General features: G+C 36.1%; 1 protein-coding gene across 21 annotated transcripts in view; it reads left to right on the forward strand.

Moving 5' to 3' along the window:
- Positions 1-25,389, forward strand: part of itpr1a (inositol 1,4,5-trisphosphate receptor, type 1a) — a 69,230-nt gene that overhangs the window by 39,798 nt on the left and 4,043 nt on the right. For 7 of the 21 annotated variants that reach the window (XM_087257679.1, XM_087257681.1, XM_087257687.1 and 4 more), the window contains 26 exons: positions 376-501; positions 583-711; positions 1,080-1,200; positions 1,293-1,477; positions 3,180-3,328; positions 4,562-4,673; positions 5,014-5,049; positions 8,765-8,812; positions 9,015-9,141; positions 9,216-9,388; positions 10,783-10,966; positions 11,570-11,823; positions 12,865-13,065; positions 13,137-13,247; positions 13,666-13,761; positions 13,877-14,005; positions 15,905-16,000; positions 16,086-16,278; positions 17,684-17,806; positions 17,881-18,056; positions 18,158-18,322; positions 18,674-18,863; positions 20,301-20,375; positions 21,238-21,350; positions 21,433-21,598; positions 24,078-24,238. In XM_087257679.1, the coding sequence (XP_087113805.1) occupies positions 376-501; positions 583-711; positions 1,080-1,200; positions 1,293-1,477; positions 3,180-3,328; positions 4,562-4,673; positions 5,014-5,049; positions 8,765-8,812; positions 9,015-9,141; positions 9,216-9,388; positions 10,783-10,966; positions 11,570-11,823; positions 12,865-13,065; positions 13,137-13,247; positions 13,666-13,761; positions 13,877-14,005; positions 15,905-16,000; positions 16,086-16,278; positions 17,684-17,806; positions 17,881-18,056; positions 18,158-18,322; positions 18,674-18,863; positions 20,301-20,375; positions 21,238-21,350; positions 21,433-21,598; positions 24,078-24,238 (3,639 nt within the window). Of the gene's footprint in view, positions 1-375; positions 502-582; positions 712-1,079; positions 1,201-1,292; positions 1,478-3,179; positions 3,329-4,561; positions 4,674-5,013; positions 5,588-8,764; positions 8,813-9,014; positions 9,142-9,215; positions 9,389-10,782; positions 10,967-11,569; positions 11,824-12,864; positions 13,066-13,136; positions 13,248-13,665; positions 13,762-13,876; positions 14,006-15,904; positions 16,001-16,085; positions 16,279-17,683; positions 17,807-17,880; positions 18,057-18,157; positions 18,323-18,673; positions 18,864-20,300; positions 20,376-21,237; positions 21,351-21,432; positions 21,599-24,077; positions 24,239-25,389 lie in introns of those variants that run through there. The other 14 variants (XM_087257684.1, XM_087257691.1, XM_087257682.1 and 11 more) reach the window with 3 other exon arrangements.

A 25,389-nucleotide genomic window follows, 5' to 3' on the forward strand; every position in this document is an offset into this window, starting at 1 on the left:
TATCTGGCCATAACTAACAGAACTGTTAATTAATGACAAAGTAGCATGTCCTAAAGCACAGGTGTCAAACTCAGTTCCAAAAGGGCCACAGCTCTGCACAGTTTAGTTCCAACCCTGATTAAACATACCTGATCAAACTAATTGAGTCCTTCAGGCTTGTTTGAAACCTACAGGTAAGGGTGTTGGAGCAGGGTTGGAACTAAACTGTGCAGGGCTTCGGCCCTCCAGGATATGAGTTTGACTCCCCTGTCCCAAAGCTTGCCTATTCTTCTATTACACAACCAAAATAAAAATTGTCTTTTTTTTTTTCCAGTATTAGTAGCCAAACTGGGATGTGTGACTTTATAAAATAAGAATTTATAATTGCGCTTGCAGGTGAAGATGGCCTACGTGAACTTCCTGAATCACTGTTATGTTGATACAGAGGTTGAGATGAAGGAGATCTACACCAGCAATCACATGTGGAAACTTTTTGATGATTTTCTGGTGGACGTCTGCAGAGTAAGACTCAAATTACCAATGGTTTTCAGTTGATACATGGTCAAGAGGGTCTGGATAATCACATACTCAACTTTCCTTTAGGTGTGCAATAACACAAGTGACCGTAAACACGCTGACACAGTTCTGGAGAGATACGTTACAGAGACCATAATGAGCATCGTCACCACCTTTTTCAGCTCACCATTCTCAGACCAGAGCACAAGTTTGCAGGTAGCCCCCATTTCATTTCTGCTTTTAGTACTTTTGCACATTTTTTAAGCTTGTGACAGTTTTGATCTTTTGAACACTAGAAACAATAGGATGGAAACAATTCTTGTTTATAAACAATTTATGTGATATTGTAAAGTACAATTCACAGCACTGCATGAAAATGTGGCTTCTAAGTTCAAGAGATTCGCTCAAAACTTTGATTTATTTCATTTTATTGAAGTTTTATGAGCAAGTCATTGAATGATTCATCAGGACAGATTTTTCAAAACTAATTCTAATTAATGAAATGTATTTTCTATCAGACCAGAGCACAAGTTTGCAGGTAGTCTAAGGTGTAAAAGTACCATCTATGTCTCCTTGTGTCTCAGACCCGGCAGCCGGTGTTTGTGCAGCTGCTGCAGGGAGTGTTTCGTGTATATCACTGCAACTGGCTTCTCCCAGGTCAGAAGGGGAATGTGGAAGCCTGCATCAAAGTGCTGAGTGACGTGGGTAAGAGCATCCTCTCCAGCAGCTGTTTTCATCATTTAAGATATTTCATCATGTAGGATATTTCAACAGATTTGCTGTTGTGTAATGTGCAGCCAAAGGCAGAGCCATAGCCATTCCTGTGGATCTGGACTGTCAGGTGAATAATCTGTTCATGAAGTCCAACAACATTGTGCAGAAAACAGCCCTCAGCTGGAGACTCTCTGTCCGTAACGCGACTCGGAGAGACTCTGTTCTGACCACCTCTCGAGACTATCGCAACATCATTGAAAGACTACAGGTGAGGAAGTCACATTACCACTGTTTTTTTTTTCTTCTAAATTACAACTTTGACATATTATTTAATACATGGAAAATATAGTCCCAAAGTGAAGTTTATTTGTAAACTAATTTCGAGAGGATCACGTGCTTATGATTGCTTGCAGTCACTCCCGCATTATTCAGTTTATGATTCACCAATCAGACGATTCAAAAGCCACTATTAATACCTTAAGTTCCATATAACAGCCATCTTCGTTTTGAAGAATCCCCCCTTCCACCCCTACTCTTCCTCCTTTCCTAGATGGGTGGCACTGTTGCCTCAAAGCAAGAATGTCACTGGTTCTAGTCCTTTCCAAGCCAGCTGATGTTTCTCCCGCCGTTCAAAAACATGCAACTTAAGTTAATTGAATAATCCAAATCGCCACCATAAACATGTTCCTAGTAAGTAGTTATCTTTTAAGAGCAATCACTCTCTGTTCATTAGCTACTACAGCAAGGGAGTTCTCGAGATCTACCTGAGCTCAAACTCCCCTCTCGCCTTGGAAGCCCTGGGCTCGAGGATCTTATGAGCTCAGGGCTCTCTCTCAGGACAGCATGCCAAACAAGCTTTATAATCAATCATCAGCTAAATGCAAAATCTTGAAATGCATTGTAGCGATTATTAATAATTAACTTATTTTTTATTCAGTTCTAAAAAACACAACACTTTATTTTTCCTCTGTCCTTTCTACGTTTCATGTCCATAGTAATTTATGTATAATTACATGCATTTTATTATCCTAAACCTAAACCTCATTCTAACCCTAACCATAAAGTAACTATGTACAATTATTTAACTCTTTCCCTGCCATATGACATTCGGATAACTCATCAATTGAAAGAAAACACTTCCCTGCCATTGATAAGTTTTTACAGCAATCCGTGTTTTAGGTATATTAAGGTAGGGGAAGCCCTAATGTATTTCCTGAGTGAGGTATGTGATGTCACATGCTCCACGGAGTGAATTCTGAGAAAGAGAATCTAAGATCTTAGGTAAAAATGACAGATATACAACCTCCCTTTGGCTTAATACCTAACGTTACTGATTAATGTTTTTTATTTTGATAAACATGATCATGTTTTCCAAGCCGAAATTATTCTAAGGGCTGTCAAATTTAGGTAAAAATTATCAAAAATGCTAGCGTCGATTGAAATTTGAGAAAGAGAAACTAAGTTTGCAGGTAAAAATTACAGTTACACAACCTTTCTTTGACTTCATCTCTACTGTTACTGGTAAATGCTTCTTTATTTTAATATATATTATGATCATATATACCTAGCTGAAAAATATTCTAAAATTCAGTTCAAGTAAAATCATTAAACTGCTGGCAATGGCTGGCAACTTTAAAGAAAAGAAAAAAGCTGAGAGGGAAAGAGTAAATATTTATAAATGCTTAAATGTAAATACTAGTGTAGAGTAAATAGAGTCTTTAGGATTGTTTGTTTGTGATGTGCAGCGATGATTATAGGAGGCTCCATCATAAGGATGATGTCTAAGAAGTCAGCGAGGCAGCTCACTGGGTTTTAGAAGAGATCTATGATGCCTTATCAATCATGAACCATGTCTCTGATTTAATTTGATAAAATAAAGCTATATTTAATTGTTTTGCCTCAGTGCCTTTGTTAGGGTGTGTGGTGAATGTGTGTTTTGTGTGTGGTGAATGTGTTTTGTGTGTCTGTAGGATATAGTGTCTGCATTGGAGGAGCGGTTGAGGCCTCTGGTTCAGGCTGAGTTGTCAGTGTTGGTGGATGTTCTCCATCGCCCAGAGCTGCTGTTTCCAGAGCACACTGAAGCCCACCGCAAGTGTGAGAGTGGAGGCTTCATCTGCAAGTACGACCAATTCTTAAAGGCTCAGAAATAACCCTGGAACTATCTTTCATAAACCATACTTTTTTTAAGTGATAGTTTACCTAACAATAACAATTTCATTGTTCACAACCATAACTCAACACAAACAAACCATTCGCTCAACACAAAAGATATACTGAAAAATGTCCCTTTATTCCTATTCTCTTAAGGGTATAGTGCTGGAAATGCATGTACCAGGAATTTACAGTACAGATCTTTTGGTCTGCATTTTTCTCTGTCTTTCTGTTAACAAATCAAAAATTCAGTCTAAATGCCAAAATGTTAGTCTGTGCTGTTTTACACTACCTGACAAAAGTCTTGCTGTCAATCCCAGTTGTAAAAGCAACAAATAATAACTTGACTTCTAGTTGATTATATGGAAAAATGGCAGAAGGTAGATATTAAGGAAAAATCTTGGTTTGGGGTTACATTTAGTATGGGGGTGTGCTAGAGATCTGCAGAGTGGATGGCAAAATTAACAGCCTGACGTATCCAAACATTTGTGCTACTGCTTATTACATTAAAAATCACAAGAGAGGGCAAATTCTTCAGCTGGATAGTGCTCCTCCTCATACTTCAGCCTCCACATCAAAGTTCCTAAAAGTAAAGAAGGTGAAGGTGTTCCAGTACTGGCCAGCCCAGTCACCAGACATGAACATTATTGAGCATGTCTGGGGTAAGATGTCGGAGGAGGCATTGAAGATGAATCCAAAGAATCTTGATGAACTCTGGGAGTCCTGCAAGAACACTTTCTTTGCCATTCCAGATGACTTTATTAATAAGTTATTTGGTTCATATAAGCCACTTCTATTACCAAATGATCAACTAGAAGTCAAGTTATTATTTGTTGTTCCTAAAACTTGGACAGGCGACAAAACTTTTGTCTGGGAGTGTAGCTGTGTGAATAATACTTTAGTATTCATTATAGTCTACTTCCTGTATAATATTAGCAGAAGCTTTATGTTTTGTAACATTCAGTAAGAAGTAAAGTATCATCCTCCATATTCTGTCCACTTTATTAGGAAATTCCAGTTTTAAGGCATAAAAATGCAAGTGAATATGAGCATTCTGTTTTTTTTTTAATCATTAGTGAGCATCTTGTGCCTAATGTAATTGTGCATTATTTTAAATCCATATTAATTAAAAAAATAACAATTTATTAACTATTTTATGAGTGTAGTATTGTTTTATTTGTTTCATCTGTTCATTATGCAGGTTGATAAAACACACTAAGCAGCTTCTAGAAGAAAACGAAGAGAGGCTTTGCATCAAAGTCCTTCAGACACTCCGAGAGATGATGACCAAAGACAGAGGATATGGAGAGAAGGTATTTACCACAAACATTTAAAAAGAGGACTAGCAGAAGAGTTTCAGCTCTGTTACCCCAAAAAAAAAACAATGGTATTATACACGTGATTGATATTTTATTGGTTGTGTAAGGTTGATCTTTTGTCTTCTACACATACTGGCTTCATTTGCAATGTCTGCATGTGTGATATTAATTACAAAAGCAAGTCGCTTAAGAGCATGTTTGTTTGAGTTTGAGTTGATGGTCACATCTTCTCTGTTGTAACTATCTGTTAACACGCATGTCCCTAATAGTTACTGGCTTGATTTAAAGAATGTCCACTCTTTCATTAACCCCGTTCTTCACTCCTCTTTTTCAGCTTCTGGGATATGATGATGAGATGGATGTCACGGAGGTTGTCCTCTTTTTGTCATTCATCCCATCTACCCTTTGTTTATTTCTCAACTTTTGTTATCTTCCTACTCTTTCTGTCTTCGATAGACAATTAAAGATTTGGCCTGAATACACGTTAGATGTGGTATGGGTGTTGGGGTTTGGTGTTATTGTAACAACCATTTAAGTAGCAGATTATGATTTTTGTGAAAGATGCTGAAGACCGCTGTAGTGTGAAAGCCCTAACTTCTTGTTTTAGTATGAAATGTGTAACAAAAAAAGTATTTATAATAGAAAAAAACGCTTTTATAGTGCTGCACGTATAATATGATCTTAGAGTAATATTTTAGGTAGTTTTTAAAGATTTTGGTATTTGTGAGTATAGGTTAAAATTTACTAACTTTTTGAGCAATAACTGAATATTTGGACAGTTTGTATATGAATTGTTGTTACAGACATTTGTTTTTGACCATAATATGCATAATATTCAGATCTTATTCTTAAGACTAGGGCAGGGCAAAGATTAATCACATCCCAAATAAAGGTTTGTTTTGACATAAGATATGTGTGTCACCGCCACTTTATTAGGTACACCTGTCCAACTGCTCGATAACGCAAATGTCTAATCAACCAATAACATGGCAGCAACTCAATGCATTTAGGCTTGTAGACATGGTCAAGACGATCTGCTGCAGTTCAAAGCGAGCATCAGAATGGGGAAGAAAGGTGATTTAAGTGACTTTGAATGTGCCTTGGTTGTTGGTGCCAGACGGGCTGGTCTGAGTATTTCAGAAACTGCTGATCTACTGGGACAACCATCTCTAGGGTTTACAGAGAATGGTCCGAAAAAGAGAAAATATCCAGTGAGCGGAAGTTCTGTGGGTGCAAATATCTTATTGATGCCAGAGGTCAGAGGAGAATGGCCAGACTGGTTCAAGCTGATAGAAAGGCAACAGTAACTCAAATAAATACTCGTTACAACCGAGATGTGCAGAAGAGCATCTCTGAATGCACAACACATCCAACCTTGAGGCGAATGGGCTACATCAGCAGAAGACCACACCGGGTGCCACTCCTGTCAGCTAAGAGCAGGAAACTGAGGCTACAATTCGCACAGGCTCACTAAAACTGGACAATAGAAGATTTAAAAAATTTTGCCTGGTTTGATGAGTTTCGATTTCTGTTGCATTTGGATTGTAGGGTCAGAATTTGGCAAAAACAACATGAAAGTATGCATTCATCCTGCCTTGTATAAACAGTTCAGGCTGGTGGTGGTGGTGTAATGCTTTGAGAACTATTTTCTTGGCACACTTTGGCCTCATTAGTAATAATTGAGCATCGTGTCAACGCCACAGCCTACCCGAGTATTGTTGCTGACTATGTCCATCCCTTTATGACCACAGTGTACCCATCTTCTGATAGCTACTTCCAGCATATTAATGCGCTATGCCATAAAGCCCAAATCATCTCAGACTGGTTTCTTGAACATGACAATGAGATCACTGAACTCAAATGGCCTCTACAGTCACTAGAGCTCAATCCAATATAGCACCATTGGGATGTGGTGGAATGGGAGATTCGCATTATGGATGTGCAGCCGACAAATCTGCAGCAACTTCATGATGCTATCATGTTAATATAAACCAAAACCTCTGAAGAATATATCCCATACCTTGTTGAATCTATGCCATAAAGGACTAAGGCAGTCTAAGGGCAAAAGGGGGTCCAATCCGGTACTAGTAAGGTGTACATAATAAAGTGGCTGGTCAGTGTATGTTTATTATCTATTTGTATTACACACACTTACATAAAACAAAACTATACAAAATGGTAACTTTATTTTATTGGCCCATTTGTGTATTAGTAGATTGTCTGTCTAATATCTGCTAATACTGCTCTTTCAACATTTAACTGACTATAAGAAACTTTGCACGTACATGTCAACTTACCCTAACTCTAACAGTCTACTTAAAATCTAATGAGAATTAGTTGGCATGTAGATGCAATGTAACTTAAATTCAACAAACCGACCATCAAAATAAAGTATGACATACAAAACCTTTTTTCCATAGATACTTGTAATGTATATATGCATGCATGTGTCAGCACACACACATTATGTCAAAGCAAACTTTTATTTTAAATGCCATTGATCACGATTAATCTTTTGCCCAGCACTACTTAGGACATTTTCTCTTCTATTTTCTATATTCAATTCTATTTATTTTTAATTTAGCTCATAAATTGCTTGCACAGCACATAGAGCTGCATGAATAATTGTTAAGAGATCACAGTCTTAATTCAAACCACCACCAGAAGTTTATGATTGAAAATGAATTAAGTAATAGATGAGTGCAATTAACAGTACATGCAAAATCTATGATGGAAGCAAATTTACTCAATCAATTCTCAGAGGACTGCCTCTACAGATGTCTCATCTGCCTCAGGCATCAGGGGCCGGTTGCACCAGCTCTGTGTAAGTTAAAACATAGCCTAGTTGTGAATTAAAGGAAATCTAAGTTACAACTTACACATTACTAAATATTTTTGTGTTGCACCACTGAACATAGTTTAAACACAATGCTGTGTTCCAACTAATTAATTGACGGCAGCTCCCCCCATGTATAACAATAGAAAAGAGATGACGGTGAGATTAGTTTCATGGAAGAGCTTGTGATGATGATATTGAAGAATGACCTCCCGCTACTCGCAGCCTTACTTTCCTCCCAAATCTCACATTCTTTTCGGTATGTTCATATGTAGGATAAAAAAAAAGTTTGATAACTTTACACTACTACACTACAGTCGACTGTAGTGACTGACTGACTGACTGTAGTTAAATGTACTACGAAAATGTAATTTGTCATTTAATTTTCAAAGGACAGTTATATATAGATGCATTAGTTGCAGAATGTTAAAGCAGTTTAACGATTTATTGCTTTTTATTAAATATTACATCATTCAATGCGACTACGCATGACTGTACAGAGAGCTTACAACCTACTAACTACGGTTTGCCTTACGAACTTGTGGTGCAACCGAAGTGAGAACAAATTTAGTTATAAGCTAGCTAGTAGTTTGAGCCCCTAGTGTGGACTTTATGTTCCAATTTAAGAAAGAACTTACGAACATCTGGTTCAAGTTCACATTTTAGATCTAAATTCTGAGGGGCAAATAATTTAATAAAAAGGAACCACCATCTTTTCCCATTCACTGCTTTCAAAACTTTTGCACAATTTTCAAGGTAGTGGTCTTTTGAACACTAGGAACAATTGGACACAAGTAATTCTATGTACATAAAGCATTTATGTGATCTTGTAAAGTATAGTTCACAGCACTGCATGGAAACATGGCTGCAGAGTGATTTAGTCAAAATGCTGATTCATCCATTAATTGAAATATTTATGAGCGAGTGATTGAATTAATAAAAATACATAAATTAAATGTGTTTTTTTTTTTAAATAGATTTCTACAATTAACATAATTTTATGTTAGTAAATTACATGTTACTTGGTTCTGTCCATAGCATTTTTGTTTGTTTTTTAAACAAAAAAATTAGTTTCGGTTTATCCAAAATTGTGTGTCTCTAATAACGTAATTACTTGGTACCATAATTTTTAGTCATTTTGTCCACTGATTTCATTATAACACCAAGCATGCTGTTAGGATAGAGATTGCTGCATGATGATACTAATTGTGTGTCAGTGTTGTGTTGTCCGCTCTGCTCACTCACTCAGGTGGTGGATATCAGTCTGCCACCCAAACAGCAGGAGGATCGGCAGAGGGTAGGTCACTAACATCACGCTATCTTCACCTAACGCAGCTCTCTAACAACACATCTCAACCTTTCAACTGCCTTAATTCAATTTCACAACAACTTTAATTATCCATTTCTTGATATGCCACTTTTTTATGATGGATACTTACTGGACAACAAACAAATCAAATAAAAAGCTGTAAAAAATAACATGACCACTCTCATGACAGGGGGAGGCCCTTCGGCAGCTGCTCGTCAATCGTTACTATGGCTTCAGGAGTGGTGGGCGGAGAGAAAGTCTGACCTCGTTTGGTAACTCCACCCTAACTCCTGTCGGGCCAATCAAGAGCCAGCCAGGTAAGTACATTGTAACCTCTGGGAGCATTTGTAATGCAATTTAATCATTTTTATGTGTGTTCGTTTGATTTCAGGGGGGTTGAGCAGGGCTGAGATGTCATTAATGGAGGTGCAGTGTCATCTAGACCGTGAAGGGGCATCGGATCTTGTCATTGATCTCATCATGAACACTACCAGCGACCGCGTCTTCCATGAAAGCATTCTGTTGGCCATCGCACTGTTGGAGGGCGGAAACACCATCATACAGGTCAGATAGGCCTGCCAGTGAAATGATAGTTCAGTTTAAAATAAGTGTTGTGTATGTACATTTATGATTTAAGTCATTCTGACATACTAATATGATCAGTTTTTATTGTTACTTACTCATTAAAGGTTCTATGTAATTAAAATAAAAAATGTTTAGATTTTAGTATCAGTATGTTAGTTTTAAAGATATACATGGTGGGCCATTTATATGGATACACCATCATAAAATGGGAATGGTTGGTGAAGATACAAGATGTGCAGCACCTGTAGCTAAGCATACTGGAAGCCTGTGCTGGCATTTCTCCTGTGGTGTTGCTATCAGTGTGGGAAGAGTGGGAGAAGAGGCTTGCATTGACAATCCAACACAATGGGCAGCACATTGAACACATTTTATAAGTGGTCAGAAACTTGTAAATAACTCATGAAAAGAATAACTTTACGTTAAACCAAGCACACCATTGCTTTTCTTGTGAAATTCCCAATAAGTTTGATGTGTCAAATGACCCTCTTCCTATTAAAAGAACAAAAGTTGGATCTAAGATGGCCGACTTCAAAATGGCCACCATGGTCACCACCCATCTTGAAAAGTTTGCCCCCTCACATATACTAATGTGCCACAAACAGGACGTTAATATCACCTGCCATTCCCATTGTATTAAGGTGTATTCATATAAATGGCCCACCCTGTATATTAGCTAATGTGCTACAAAAAAAAAAAAAACTGTTACAAAATTAACATTAAGAAGATATAAACATCTAAAGCTTGCAGTTTGTCACTTCCTCCTAAATGGATCAATGTTTGTTTTTACTTCAGTTTTAAATCTTTTGACTGATCAAATGTGTCTAGTATCAAATCAAATCAAATCTAGTATCTGACATGTCCCGCTCCCTTCAAGATGTTTCTCATTCGCTTTTCGTTTGATGCGCTTGATCTCAACCACTCTCAATGGCATAGCGCTGATAAAAACAAAATGCTATTGCCTGTGTTTTTAAAATTCCATAACTGAATAAGAGACAAACATGTTCAATACATTCAATATATTTAAAGATAATTTTATTCTCTTGCAAGTCATACAGAAACACAGGTCACTGCAAAGTCACAAGGAAGCGAGGGCTTTCTCCTGCTCAGTTTTTCAAGGTTACATTATAGACCTGCTTTACTTTTACACACAAGACAAAGAAATTAACAAAAAAAATCATAAATCTCATGCTAAGGCCCTGAAACCACATCTTTAGACAGAAACACAATATTTCATAAGCATTTAAGTTTGGTAAAAGTTCTTTTTTCCTCCACTCCTTTATTGATGGTTTTTAGTATTCTGTACAAGACTTTTTCCTATTTTCAAACTTGCAACACATTGATGGAGTCATGTTTGTGTTTTTATCTGGTTGCAGCATTCCTTCTTCAAACGTTTAACAGAAGACAAAAATTCAGAGAAGTTTTTCAGGGTGTTTTATGACAGAATGAAAGTGGCTCAGGTGGAGATCAAAGCCACGGTTACTGTCAACACTAGTGACCTCGGCAACAAGCGGCGTGACGACAACACTCCAGACAAAGATACTCCACAACGCCGCAGAGGTCTGGACTGGCAGTTTTTAATTAGCTCTGAGCAGATACTGTCTTTATTTGCACTTAATCTCAACGTACAGTTACTGAAAAAAATCGAGAGACCAACTGAAAATTCTGTTTCGGTAGAATAATAAATTTGGCTTGCGTTTGAGTAAAAAGTTAAGATGTTTTGTTTCAATACTGATTACATTTTTTATGCATGTTTATGTATATTTTTTTGGCAACATATTAATAATGATGTAACTTTGGAAAAGTTAAGAATTCAGTATTTACTGGAAAAACCCTGATTTCAGTCAAAACAAATGAAAAAATCTTTTATTCTGGCCAATTGTGATTTTCAGTAGAAAACACTCTAAATTACTTTTCTTATTTGTAAATTTTTTGTTTTAGATCTTTACAAAACAAAACTTACAAATTAACATATTATTCAAACTCATACCTAATAAATTTCCAGAGAAACTGTCTCTTAATTATTGCCATAGTTTTATATTTGTGATTAGAGCATCAAAATCCATTTGTGAGGTCACTGCATGTTGTTTTAAAGTTTGCTATGTCATATTATAAAATATATATACATCAGTATGAGATTAAAAACAAGACACTGATCTCCAGGTAAAGACTCCGGTGTGGTGGTGACAGATGATGCTCGTGAGCAGCTGTTGGAGGCTTCAGCTGCGACTAAGAAGGCCTTTGGTTCATATCGTCGAGATGCTGATCCCGAGGAGACGTTTGGCACGGCTGATGGAGATAAAGGAGGTGGAGATAAAGGCACAGAGCAGGGCGAGATGAGCCCTGTCATCCTCATAATGCAGCCAATCCTGCGCTTCCTGCAGCTGCTGTGCGAAAACCACAATCGAGACCTGCAGGTGGGGTTTTCTGCCTCTCTATTTGTGATATATTAGAGCAGGGGCACCAATCTCAGTCCTGGAGGGCCGTTGTCCCTGCAAGGTTTAGCTCCATCTTGCCTCAACACACCTGCCTGGGTGTTTCAAGTATACCTAGTAAGACCTTGATTAGCTAGTTTGGTTAGGGTTGGAGCTAAAATCTGCAGGACACCGGCCCTCCAGGAACAAGTTTGGTGATCCCTGTATTAGAGAGACCCAACAAATTGTTTTTAGGTTTTACTCTTGTGTTCATATCTGTTGTGATGGATATTTATCATCTTCAGTAATACTGTAATTGATGTTTGACCAATATGCAAGCTGACATTGTTAATCATGTTTTAATGTGTAACACTGCATTTTATTTTTTATTTTATTCCTGAATTAATCTGTTTTTAATAAATTGTTAAATCTGTTTTGAATGGTTCAATAAATCTGTCTTTAGCTGTTTTCATCCAATTATTTATTTAAAACTGCACTTAAGGATTTCGCAGGGAAACACTAAGATGCACATACATTCTAAAAACGTGCATTAAATACGTTTGCACTCAACTAAATCTTTATTTCTTAAAAAAAAACTGATTTATAAAATATAGCTTAAGGGGGCTAATAATATCGACCTTAAAATGGTTTTAAAACTGCTTTTATTTTAGCTAAAATAAAACAGTTAAGACTTAAGAAAAACATTATTGGAAATACTGTGAAAAATTCCTTGCTCTTTATTCCTACAAACATTATTTAGGAAATATTTAAATAAAGAAATCAATTTACAGGAGGCCTAATAATTTTGACTTTATTTTACATTATACATCTGTTATTTTGTTTTAAGAAATCTGCAAACACCTGAGAGAAAGTCACTCCTCAAACCGATTTTGTAAAATTACCTCTGAGAACTGTCTTGCACATTTGTTTTCTTAAACATCAGGAACCTGAAACCAGTCACATGACAGAGTAAATTATTGGGTGTGTTGTATACCGTTGAGTATGGTCAAATTCAGCCTATAATTTCTCCTCTTTTCCCCACAGAATTTTCTGCGCTGTCAGAACAATAAAAACAACTATAATCTGGTGTGTGAGACGCTGCAGTTCCTGGACTGTATCTGTGGCAGCACAACAGGAGGCCTGGGGCTGTTAGGACTCTACATCAACCAGCATAACGTAGCGCTCATTAATCAGACTGTAGAGAGCCTCACTGAATACTGTCAAGGTCCCTGCCATGACAATCAGGCATGTACTCACACTTCAATTTTTCAGTTATTTCACATATTTCTATCACTCATACTTACCATATTCAACAGAATTGCATTGCCACCCATGAGTCTAATGGCATCGACATCATTATTGCACTGATTCTGAATGATATTAATCCACTGGGCAGGAAGAGAATGGATCTGGTTCTAGAACTAAAGGTATATCATTTTACACTCAATTGACAAAGTAACAATACTTTTCAGTTGTAGTTTCTGAAGTTTGTGTAATTTTAAAGACTTGTAAAGCAGAAATTTTTCAGACGTTTTGAATTTTTTTTAAGGCTTTCAAGATATTTCTGGAAGATCTGTAATAATTGCATGAAAAAAGTTGCTCAATTTTTTTTTACAAAAACTAGGATTTATGCTATATTAAAATTAACAAATAATATTATTATAAATATTTAAATTCCATAATTCTAGAATGTTTTTGTAATAATATTATTTCAGTAAAATATTGTGTTTCAATAATATTTAATTTTATTTATTTTAATATATCTGTTAAATATTCAGTTTTTGAAATATTCAGATATTTTTTAAAATTGTATCTTGTGAACCATCATTTGTCTTAATTCTTCAGAATAATGCATCTAAGCTGCTGCTGGCCATCATGGAGAGCCGTCATGACAGTGAGAATGCAGAAAGAATTCTGTACAACATGAGACCAAAAGAACTAGTGAGTTATCACTGTACATTCTGTTGCACTCATTGTGCTAACTGAAATCATACTATGTAAGCAGATGGTAAGTCACAACAGCATTTATACAATCCTGACTGTGTTCATGTTTAAGGTGGAGGTGATGAAAATGGCCTACCAGCAGGGGGAGGCAGAGTTTGAGGATGAGGAACAGGAGAATGGAGAGGATCATGCAGCATCGCCTCGCAATGTTGGACACAACATCTATATTCTTGCACATCAGGTACACACATACAATCACATCTGTACATAAGAACTTTTTGTGGTATATGATTTTCCACAGTTTTCACATAGTCTGTTAAATCCACAATAAATTTATGTTTAATATATTAGAGCATTTTGTTTACAAGAGTCATATTATTATTTGTTTGTACACTAGTTTGAACTATCTTGAATGTTGCTGCTGCTTTTGCTGAATGTAATTCCCAGTGGTTGAAAGTCCTTAAAAAATCATACTTAAGTAAAAGTGCCATTACTTACAAGTAGAGTAAAAGTATCTGCTGTAAATATTACTCAAAGTATGAGTAAAGAGTAGACCTTTCAAAAGTATTCAGGAGTAGTGAGCAGTGAGTATTATGCTGTAAAAAGCTGATGCATTTCAGTGTAATTTGAGGATGTGTCTAAACTTAACATTCTGCACACTATGTCATAAGATGTTAATATTAGATTAGATTAGATGTCAGGTGACCAAAATTCTATGTCTAGCCAGCGTCTAAGGACAACATTATTCAAAAATGACATCAAAAGATGTTAATATTTGGTAGATTTTAGGTTGTGTTGGAAAGTGACCAAAATCCAGCATTGAGCCAACATCTTAAACCAACGTCATATTGACGTCAAATACTGACATTTATTCGTCAGGTATAACAACCAAAATCCAACATCTGGTAGACGCCACAGTGGTAACATCCACACAACATCAAGCTGTATCATCATTAGATGTGGATATTTGGTAGATTTTAGGTTGTGTTAGAAAGTGACCAAAATCCAACGTTGAGCCAACATCTTACCCCACGTCATATTGATGTAAGTTACTGACAGTTATTTATCAGGTATGACAACCAAAATCCAGCATCTGATAGACTTCATAGTAGTAACGTCCACACAACGTCAAGCTGTAACATCATTAGACGTTGATATTTGGTTGATTTTAGGTTGGACGTTGGACATTGACATCGGCATTCTGACATCAACCCAGTTTTCATTTCCAAACAAAATGCAACATCCCCACGATGGTGCAATGTTGGGGTACAACGTCAATCTGACGTCATGTAAACAACAGTAAACATCCATCATCTTCTCTTCAGTGACATGCATCTAAACAGTCTCTGGGTCAATGTGTGTAAAGATGATTTCGGACATCTTCTTAATCACTTTTAATGCTTCCAAATGGTTTGCTGCAATTATACGTCACCAACATGTCTTGAGGTTGTTCATTATAATGCGATTTACCTTCTATGTGCGATTTGATTGGACAGGAATCACAGGACTGATTTTTCTAATCCCCATAGACAAGATAAAGTAAAATAGTGACTGCAGATTGAAGGAAAGTAGTGGAGTAAAAGTACTGATTCTCCACTTAGTTACTTTACACCACTGGTGATTCCCACCCAGGTTATGCTCAACTGGTCTAGGCTGTGTTGAGTTGATTGTTAGTAATAGGATGTCGCCATATCCAGAAATGTAACTATTCGTAATGATTTTATTCAAAACATTTTATATAATATCATTCAGAATTTTCTAAACAAAAAATGTAAACTAGGCTTAAAAATGGATTCAGGTTTTGTTTGTTGTGCTGGGGTATCTGAAGTATGTGCTGTAAAGCCACTGCCCTCTTCTGGAAAGAGAGTTGCAGCTTATTTGCATATAAAAAGCGTGCATGAAAACTTTTTTTTTTTCGCACACTTTCTGGGGACACCATAGATTGTTGTAAAAATGGACACAATAACATACTGTTAATTTGCTTTTTTTAATTTTTGTCATTCGGCAAGTTTTTGTTTTGGTCTCTATGTAGGAAGATTTTAAATAGACTTTTAAGTAAACCCTGATACCCAGGCACATCTCTTAATCTAAGAGCTATAATAGATCATAGAGTGATCTGATTTAACCTGTTGTTTTCCAGCTGTCGCGTCACAATAAGGAATTGCAAATACTACTGAAACCAGGTGGAGAGGACCAGGCCCTGGAGTATTACACAAAACACACCTCACAGATAGAGGTAGCACAAACACCTTTAACTGATCAAACTTTTAAAGTCCACTCTTTACATTTGATCTTATATATGTGTCTGTTTGAATACACAGATAGTTCGACAGGATCGCACTATGGAACAGATTGTGTTTCCTGTACCAAATATCTGCTCTTTTCTGACAAATGAGTCCAAGCTGCGTGTGTACTATGGTACAGAGAGAGACGAGCAAGGCAGTAAAATAAATGACTTCTTCTTGCATGCAGACGACCTCTTTAATGAAATGAGGTGGCAGAAAAAACTAAGAGGTAAATGTGTATTTGTGTGTATGTTCATCTCCAGGTGTTTGGTTTTCAGTTGTTTCTCCAGTTTGTTTAGCTGAATCAGTGGTTCTTGGTCAGTATTGACCTAAACAGTATCCTGCAGGACGTATACAGAGAATCCTACAGGAAACATGCAGGAAAAAAATGCTATCTTCAGTGTTGTGCAGTAGTGTCGCTACAAGTAGTGACGCTACTAGCTTAACTACATTTACCGATCGCTGACATTAGGTGACGCCACCGCCATTTACTAAGCAGTAAGGCCGGTGTTTGGCCAAAAAGAAAGTAAATCCAAATGATAGCGAGAAATATGAATTCTTCTTCGTGTTTTACGGTGGTCGAAAACAAACTTTTTGGTGAGTTTTTGCCACTTCTCGCTCCGTTACCAATCAGTCATTGTGCTGACACAAGAAACTTGCATGATGACCATACCTCGAAGTACATGTCTTAAAGTTCATTCTGATGCTTTGATTTGTTAGAGTTTAATTGGTTTTAAATCTGTTCACTATTTGTACTGCAAATGTGCCCAAGACAAGTGCTCTTATTAATATTTAAAATATTTAAAATACTATAGTATAGTGCAGGGATCATCAAACTTGTTCCTGGAGTGCCGGAGTCCTGCAGATTTTTGCTCCAACTCTAATCAAACACACCTGAACAAGCTAATCAAGGTCTTACTAGGTATACTTAAAACACCCAGACAGGTGTGTTGAGGCAAGTTTTAGCTAAACCCTGCAGGGACACCGGCCCTCCAGGACCGAGATTGGTGACCCCTGGTATAGTGTTTTTGAACGATACTATAGGGAAGAAATTTAGTTAATTTGCTTTGGTACTTTTATAGCTGCAATACAACAACTATAGTAATATTAATATTGTACTAAGTACTAATTTTAGCATATTAATTTTAGCAATCAACTCAATTTAATTATGCTGCATATGTTTCATTGGCAGTTTTCTTGATCACTAAGTCAGAACTGACTTGGATTGAAGTTGCTTCGATTTAAAAATGAAAAACAAAAGCTTAGGTAAGCTTAGAATTTTGCCATGTAGCATTTAGCTTAGCTTGCTACATTTCTCAGGGGCTAGCTTTTAGTGTAGTTAAAGGTGCACTCCTTTATAATAAATTTGGCCTTCTTCATGGACTGAATAATATATTGACGCAACTCTGATAAATAGTAATAAGCAATAAAAATATGAATGATAACCTGTGGATAAAAGGTCAACCAGGTGGTTATGATGCCTGCTAAAGAGTTAAGCTGCATTTTAAGTAGAGTAACTAATAACTTACCTCACTACATTTTCCAAGTAGCTTGCCCAACACTGGCTATTTTTTATCCTTTCTATTGTTTTGTATGATTATTTCTGAAATGTATCCTTACCATTGTGTTTACAGCTCAGCCAGTGCTGTACTGGTGCAGCAGGAACATGTCGTTTTGGAGTAACGTTTCCTTTAATCTGGCGGTGCTCATTAATTTGCTGGTGGCATTTTTCTACCCTCTGGATGGAGTGAGCGAAAGTGAGACGTCCTCTCTTATTCAGCACCATTCAGTGTAGCTTTCCACAATATCCCTGACCTATGGTGTGTTTCAGGCCAGCTGGAACCTTCTCTGTCTCTGTTGCTGTGGGTTTGTTTGTTGGGCTCACTGGGCTTCGTGTTGATGTCCCCGAGGCCAAATGCAGTGCGGGTGCTGGTCATCTCCACTGTCCTGCAGTTGGGCTTCTCTGTAGGGCTGCAGCACATGCTCACACTCCTGGGAGCTTTCAATGTAAGATCATTCATTTACATACGCTTTTAAGGACGTATGAGTGCAAACAGTTACAGTTTCAGTTATATGGTGTCAGTTTGTATTGTTTGCTGTCTGTGCAGGTTTGTAATAAGATCGTGTTCATGCTGAGCTTTGTGGGTAACCGTGGGTCATTCACCCGGGGTTATCGGGTGATGGTCATGGATAGAGAGTTCCTGTTTCATCTGCTGTACCTTCTCATCTGCATACTGGGCCTTTTTGGACACGTCTTCTTTTACAGTCTTCTGGTCTGTCTGAAAAACTTATTACATGGTTTACTATTATAAATGTTTAGCATGCATAATAGTTTCAAAAATGTTACGACAATAATACATAATAAAATAATGAGTAAATGATGTCAGTAAATAGTAAACTTATAAATAAATTGTAAATATTACAAATAAATTGTAAAAATATTAAATAAAAATTATATTATAATAATTAATAATATAAAATGAACAATCATTTTTTAATAACAGTTGGTTTTAGAAATGTGTAATAAAACTTAAAGAATTAAAAAAATATATATATACATATATTTTGTGTGTGTGTGTGTGTGTGTGTGTGTGTGTGTGTGTGTGTGTGTGTGTGTGGTGCAGTTGTTTGACCTGGTGAACCGGGAAGAGACTCTTCTGAACGTCATCAAGAGTGTGACTCGAAACGGCCGCTCCATCGTCTTGACCGCAGTGCTGGGCCTCATCCTGGTCTACCTCTTTTCTATTGTTGGATATATGTTTTTCAAAGATGACTTCATCCTGGAGGTGAACCGCATCTCCAACGGCACTCTGGGTAAAACACACACACACACACACACACACACACACACATACACACACACACATATACAGTTGAAGTCAGAATATTAGCCCTTCTGAATTATTAGCCCCCTGTAGGCATGGGCCGGTATAAGATTCTGAAGGTATGATAACCTTGGATAAAAATATCACGGTTTCACAGTATTGTGATTACTGCTCTAAAACATATTCTTTTTAAATGTCTGGGTAAAAAAATAAATATTTTTTCCCTTTAAACAAAATATATTTTATTTTGAGAAACATTTAAAATATTTTGGAACAGTAAACATGTCAGGCTGAATAATTCAAATGGATCATTTGACTTCCATCTTCATTAGTTTCAAAAACAAAGACTTTTTTTACAATTTAAAATAGCGTCTTTGGAAATCTTTTCTGCTGGAGATACTGTTGTCCTGAAAAACAAACAAAAAAAAAACATTAATGAAAAATCTTACACATACCTTAGGAACGTTATTGCAGAATTTTTTGCCGGTTTTAAAACCTTGATTTTTCTAAACCGCGCTATACCTTTAAAACGGGTAACATTCCATGCCTAGCCTCCTGTTTTTTTCCCCCAATTTCTGTTTAACACATTTCTAAACATAATAGTTTTAATAACTCATTTCTAATAACTGATTTATTATATCTTTGCCATGATGACAGTAAATAATATTTGACTAGATATTTTTCAAGACACTTCTATACAGCTTCAAGTGACATATAAAGGCTTAACTAGGTTAATTAGGTTAACTAGGCAGGATAGGGTAATTAGGCAAGTTATTGTATAATGATGGTTTGTTCTGTAGACTATCGAAAACAAATATAGCTTAAAGGGGCTAATATTGACCTTAAAATTATTTTTTTAAAAATTCTAATAAATAAACCAAAAAATAAATAAATAACCAAATAAGACTTTCTCCAGAAGAAAAAATATTATCAGACATACTGTGAAAATGTCCTTGCTTCATAAAACATAATTTGGGAAATATTTTAAAAAAGAACAAAAAATTAAAAGGGGGGGCTAATAATTCTGACTTCAACTGTTATATACAGTACTCACACACACACACACACACACACACATATATATATATATATATATATATATATATATATATATATATATATATATATATATATATATATATATATATATATATATATGTAATATACACAGTTGAAGTCAGAATTATTAGCCCTCAAGAAAATTTTTTCCACAATCTTTTTCTGTTTTTAACGGCGAGAAGATTTTTTTCAACACATTTCTAATCATATTAGTTTTAATAACTCATTTCTAATTATCTTTGCCATGATGATGACAGTGCATAATATAGTAGATATTTTTCAAGACAGTAGTATTCGGCGTTAAGTGCAATTTAAAGGCTTAATGGTGTGAAATGTGTTTTCTGTTGTTCATGAATGTGTGTTTCAGAGGAGGGGGTGACTTTACCTGCTGGTTTTTGTGATGCGAGAAACGGGTCGTGTCTTTCTGATGATGTTGACGAGGGTGAGCAGCACTGTTCATTTTTTAACTAGACCTTTCAGTTAGGTCATGTGTTTAATCTCATAATATAAAACTCATTTTTAATCTGTCAAAGTAATCATCTTCATATTTTGCATCAAATAATAATTTGAAGCAGGGTTATTTTTTTATTGATTAGTTATGGGGATAAAGAAATGCTATTTTTTAAATGATTAGTCACTAAATTAGCCAAAATCAAATTAAATAATACTAACTCTTATTTATTATTCATTCATTCATTCATTCATTTACTTTTCGGATTAGTCCCTTTATTAATCTGGGGTAGCCACAGAGGAATGAACCGCCAACTTATCCAGCATATGTTTTACACAGCGGATGCCCTTCCAGCTGCATCCAATCACTGGGAAACACCCATACACTCTCATTCACACACATACACTACGGACAATTTAGCTGACCCAATTCAACTGTACCGCATGTCTTTGGACTTGTGGGGAAACCGGAGCACCCGGAGGAAACCCACACGAACACAGAGAGAATGTGCAAACTCCACACAGAAATGCCAACTGACCCAGCCAAGGCTCAAACCAGCGACCTTCTTGCTGTGAGGCGATTGTGCTACCCAATGCGCTACCGTGTGGCCTCTTATTTTATAGTTATTATTAAATAATACCAATTGCTAAAAGGAATAACGTATTATTCATACTAAACATTAAAATCTCAATTATTAGTTATTCATTCAAATTATTAATTATTCATTGATTAATGTAAATTAACCCTAATTATAAGTAGTTGTTAGTTACTATTATTATTAATTCTTGCATATTAATACTGAAATGCCATAAGATTCACTGCCTCAATCCAACTGATTGTGTGTGTTTTATAGATGACGTGGAGCGCGCGTGTGATTCTCTATGGATGTGTATGATCACTGTACTCAGTCATGGCCTCAGGAGCGGTGGAGGAGTTGGAGATGTCCTGCGCAAACCGTCTAAAGAGGTGCACACATGAAATTATTCATAATAACAGCTCAGTAAAGTGTAATAACAGCCTGAGTGTAAACCTGCGTGTGTGTTTGCAGGAGCGTCTGTTCGCCGCACGGGTGGTGTACGATCTCCTGTTCTTCTTCCTGGTGATCATCATTGTGTTGAATCTGATCTTCGGTGTGATCATTGACACATTTGCAGATCTGAGAAGCGAGAAGCAGAGAAAAGAGGAGATCTTGAAGACCACATGCTTCATCTGTGGTGAGATGACACGAACATCAGCCTGGTGTTGTCATGATACTCATATTCAGTGTTGGGGTAGCGCATTACAAGCAACGTGAGTTACGTAATAATAATATCTAAGTAACCGATAAATTTAAATCTTAAGTAACCAGTAAAGTAACACATTATTTAATGTAGAAAAGTAAAGTTCGTGGACAAACTTTATGGTGGCGTGAGAAAGTCTATTCTGAAAGCTTGAATCAGTTTTAAAGTGTAAATAACTGAAGTAGTTTTGAAGAAGTTTGAAACAGCTGACACATATAGATCACTACATATACGCTAGCATGTTTCTAGTATGTTTCTTGCTTGGTGGTTGATAGAGTGTTCTGAGTCGTTGTTAGGTGTTTCTAGGCAGTTGCTAGGGTGTTCAAAGTGGTTGCTAGGCCGTTGCTAAGGCATTGCTAGGCTGTTTTGACTGGTTGTTAAGGCATTGCTAGGTAGTTGCTAAGGTGTACTGAGTGGTTACTAGGCAGTTGCTATGTCGTTGCTATGTGGTTGCTATGATGTTCTGAGCAGTTGCTAGGGTGTTTTATGTAATTGCTAAGGCATTGCTACGTTGTTCTGAATGGTTGATAAGGCTTTGCTAGGGTATTCTAGCTGTTGAGGTGTTGCTAAACATTTGCTAAGTCATTGCTATACGGTTGCTAGGGTGTTCTGAGTAGTTGCTAAGGTGTTGCTAGGGTGTTTTATGTGGTTGCTAAGGAGTTGCTGGGCTATTGCTAGGTTGTTCTGAGTGGTTGCTAAGGCATTATTAAGATGTTCTAAGTGGTTGCTAAGGTGTGTTAGGATGTTCTAGGTGGTTGCTAAGGTGTTGCTAGGTGCTTGCTATAGTGTTTTTAATTATTGCTAAGGTGTTGCTTGGTGGTTGCCAAATTGTTTTGAGTGGTCACTACACGGTTGCTACGGTGTTCTAAGTGGTTGCTAGGTGGTTGCTAGGGTGTTCTAGGTGGTTGCTAAGGCATTGCTAGGCGGTTGCTAGGGTGTTTTAGGTTGTTGCTGAGATGTTGCTAGGCAGTTCCTAGGTTGTTCTAGGTGGTTACTAAGATGTTGCTAGACGGTTGCTAAGGTGTTTTGAGTGGTTGCTAAGGTGGTGTGAATGGGTTTATAGGCAGTTGCTTACATAAATTACCATGGTTCTAGTATAAATTAGCATGTTGCTAGTATGTTTATAGGACAAATTAGTATGTGGCTAGTATGGATTTAGTATGAATTGGCATGTTGCTAGTATGAATTAGCATTGCTAGTATGTTTACAGGATGAATTAGCATGTTGCTAGTATTAATTTAGTATGAATTAGCATTTTGCTATTTTGGATTTAGTATGAATTAGCATGTTGCTAGTATGTTTATAGGACAAATTAGTATGTGGCTAGTTTGGATTTAGTATGAATTGGCATGTTGTTAGTATGAATTAGCATTGCTAGTATGTTTACAGGATGAATTAGCATGTTGCTAGTATTAATTTAGAATGAATTAGCATTTTGCTATTTTGGATTTAGTATAAATTAGCATGTTGCTAGTATGTTTATAGGACAAATTAGTATGTGGCTAGTTTGGATTTAGTATGAATTGGCATGTTGCTAGTATGAATTAGCATTGCTAGTATGTTTACAGGATGAATTAGCATGTTGCTAGTATTAATTTAGTATGAATTAGCATTTTGCTATTTTGGATTTAGTATGAATTAGCATGTTGCTAGTATGGTATGAATTAACATGTTGCTAGTATGTTTATAGTATGAATTAGCATGTTGCTAGTGTGGTATGAATTAACTTGTTGCTAGTATGTTTATAGTATGAATTAGCATGTTGCTAGTGTGGTATGAATTAACAAGTTGCTAGTATGTTTATAGTATGAATTAGCGTGTTGCTGGAATGTTTATAGAATGAATTAGCATGTTGCTAGTATTAGTATGTTTCTAGATTAACATATTGCTAGAATGTTTATTGTATGAATTAGCATGTTGCTAGTATGTTTATAGTATGAATTAGCATGTTGCTAGTATGTTAGTATGTTTCTAGTATGGATTAGCATGTTGTAAGTATGTTCAATTTAAAGTTTTTTTTTTACAATGGAAGCCTATGGGAAAGTTGCAGGGTGCTGTTGATGGTTGCTAGGCTGTCGATAGTAGGTAGAAAGATCATCAGTTATTGGCAGATTGGTAGTTAAATGAGTCCAACCGTAGGTCTGTACGACAGTCTGGCGCAAAGTTATGATGTCACAAAGTTTGAACTAGAACTTCTATGTGAAGCTGCTTTTACACAGATTACAGTGTAAACGTTCTACAGACATAAAGATGAATTAAAACTTACTGTCAGAAAGAGCGCTGCAGGTATTTATATTGCAGAAAAGCAGTATTGTTTCAAAAATATTTCACTATCAATACATGATGATATAAATACTTTTGACAACACTGTGATGAGGAAATAGATTTGTGTATGATTGTGTTGTTCACTCAGGTCTGGAGAGAGATAAGTTTGATAATAAAACGGTGACGTTTGAAGAGCACATCAAGGAGGAGCACAACCTGTGGCATTACCTCTTCTTCATAGTGCTGGTGCGGGTCAAAGACTCCACCGAATACACGGGACCCGAGAGCTACGTCGCTCAGATGATCAAGGTCAGCACTGCCTGCTTGGAAATAATCTGCTTTTTGAGAATTTGTTTTGATAAATGTTCAGTTATTAATAGTTCATTAGTATCAGAATATGATCAGAAATGTAGTATTTTATGTTTGGTTTTCATTTGAGTCATTTTGTTGTATGCTTTTGTACTGTTACATGTTTTTTATTGAAGTCAATGTAGTTTTCAGTATAATTCATTGTAGTTTTAGTTTGTTATTTTAGTGCATTAAGTTGACCTAAATAATATTTGTTATAAGCAAACATTTCTAGCTGAAATAAAATCATTTGTGTATATTTTATAACTTTTTTTATTTAATAAATAAATGACTATTTTGATGAAAGTAGTGAGAGTATATTGCAGAGTAAAGAGCAGAGTAAAGAGCTTTTTCTGAAACATGGGACTCATTTAGAATGTTATTTTCTGAGCATGTCAGTATCTCTACAAACTGTCAATCTAAATCTTAGGGCATTTCGATTGTAATGCAAATGCAACTAAGTGCTTTGTATAAATACCTGAGGAATAATGTTTATGATATTGGGTTATCAAGTTATATGTGTGTTCCTTACAGTTTTTTTTATATTAATTTTTTTTTATTTATTTTTGATTTTGTGATTTATTTATTTATTTCTCTTCTTTTCTCTCTTAGCTAAATGTAATTTCAACTTGTTTAGAAGGTAGGGGTGGGAATAATATTTGTTTAGATTTCTCTGTAAAATTACTTTGTTATATCTTTTAAAGTTTAATAAACAGATTAAAAGAATAATAATGGCATCAGTGTTTGTTGCCAGCAGATGGCACTTTGACTGTAACTGAATATTGAAATGTAGATGCCTTAAGGACAAGACTCTTATCAAACATGTAAAGTTTGGGGCAAGTTAGACTTTCTACGTTTATTGCAACAACCTCCAGTTTTGTGGCTATAATAATGCTTTATATTATACAATGTCTGTATAACAGAAAGAACACATTCAACACATTTCTAAACATAATAGTTTAAAAACACATTTCTAATTACTGATTTATTTTATCTTTGCCATGATGACTAAACATAAATTTTGACTAGATATTTTCCAAGACATTAGTATTCAGCTTAATGTGACATTTGACTGCTCAACTAGGTTAATTAGGCAAGTTAAGGTAATTAGG

Source organism: Danio rerio, chromosome 6 (genome assembly GCF_052040795.2).
Source record: "Danio rerio strain M-AB ecotype USA chromosome 6, GRCz13ab, whole genome shotgun sequence".
Classification (NCBI taxonomy): Eukaryota; Metazoa; Chordata; class Actinopteri; order Cypriniformes; family Danionidae; genus Danio; species Danio rerio.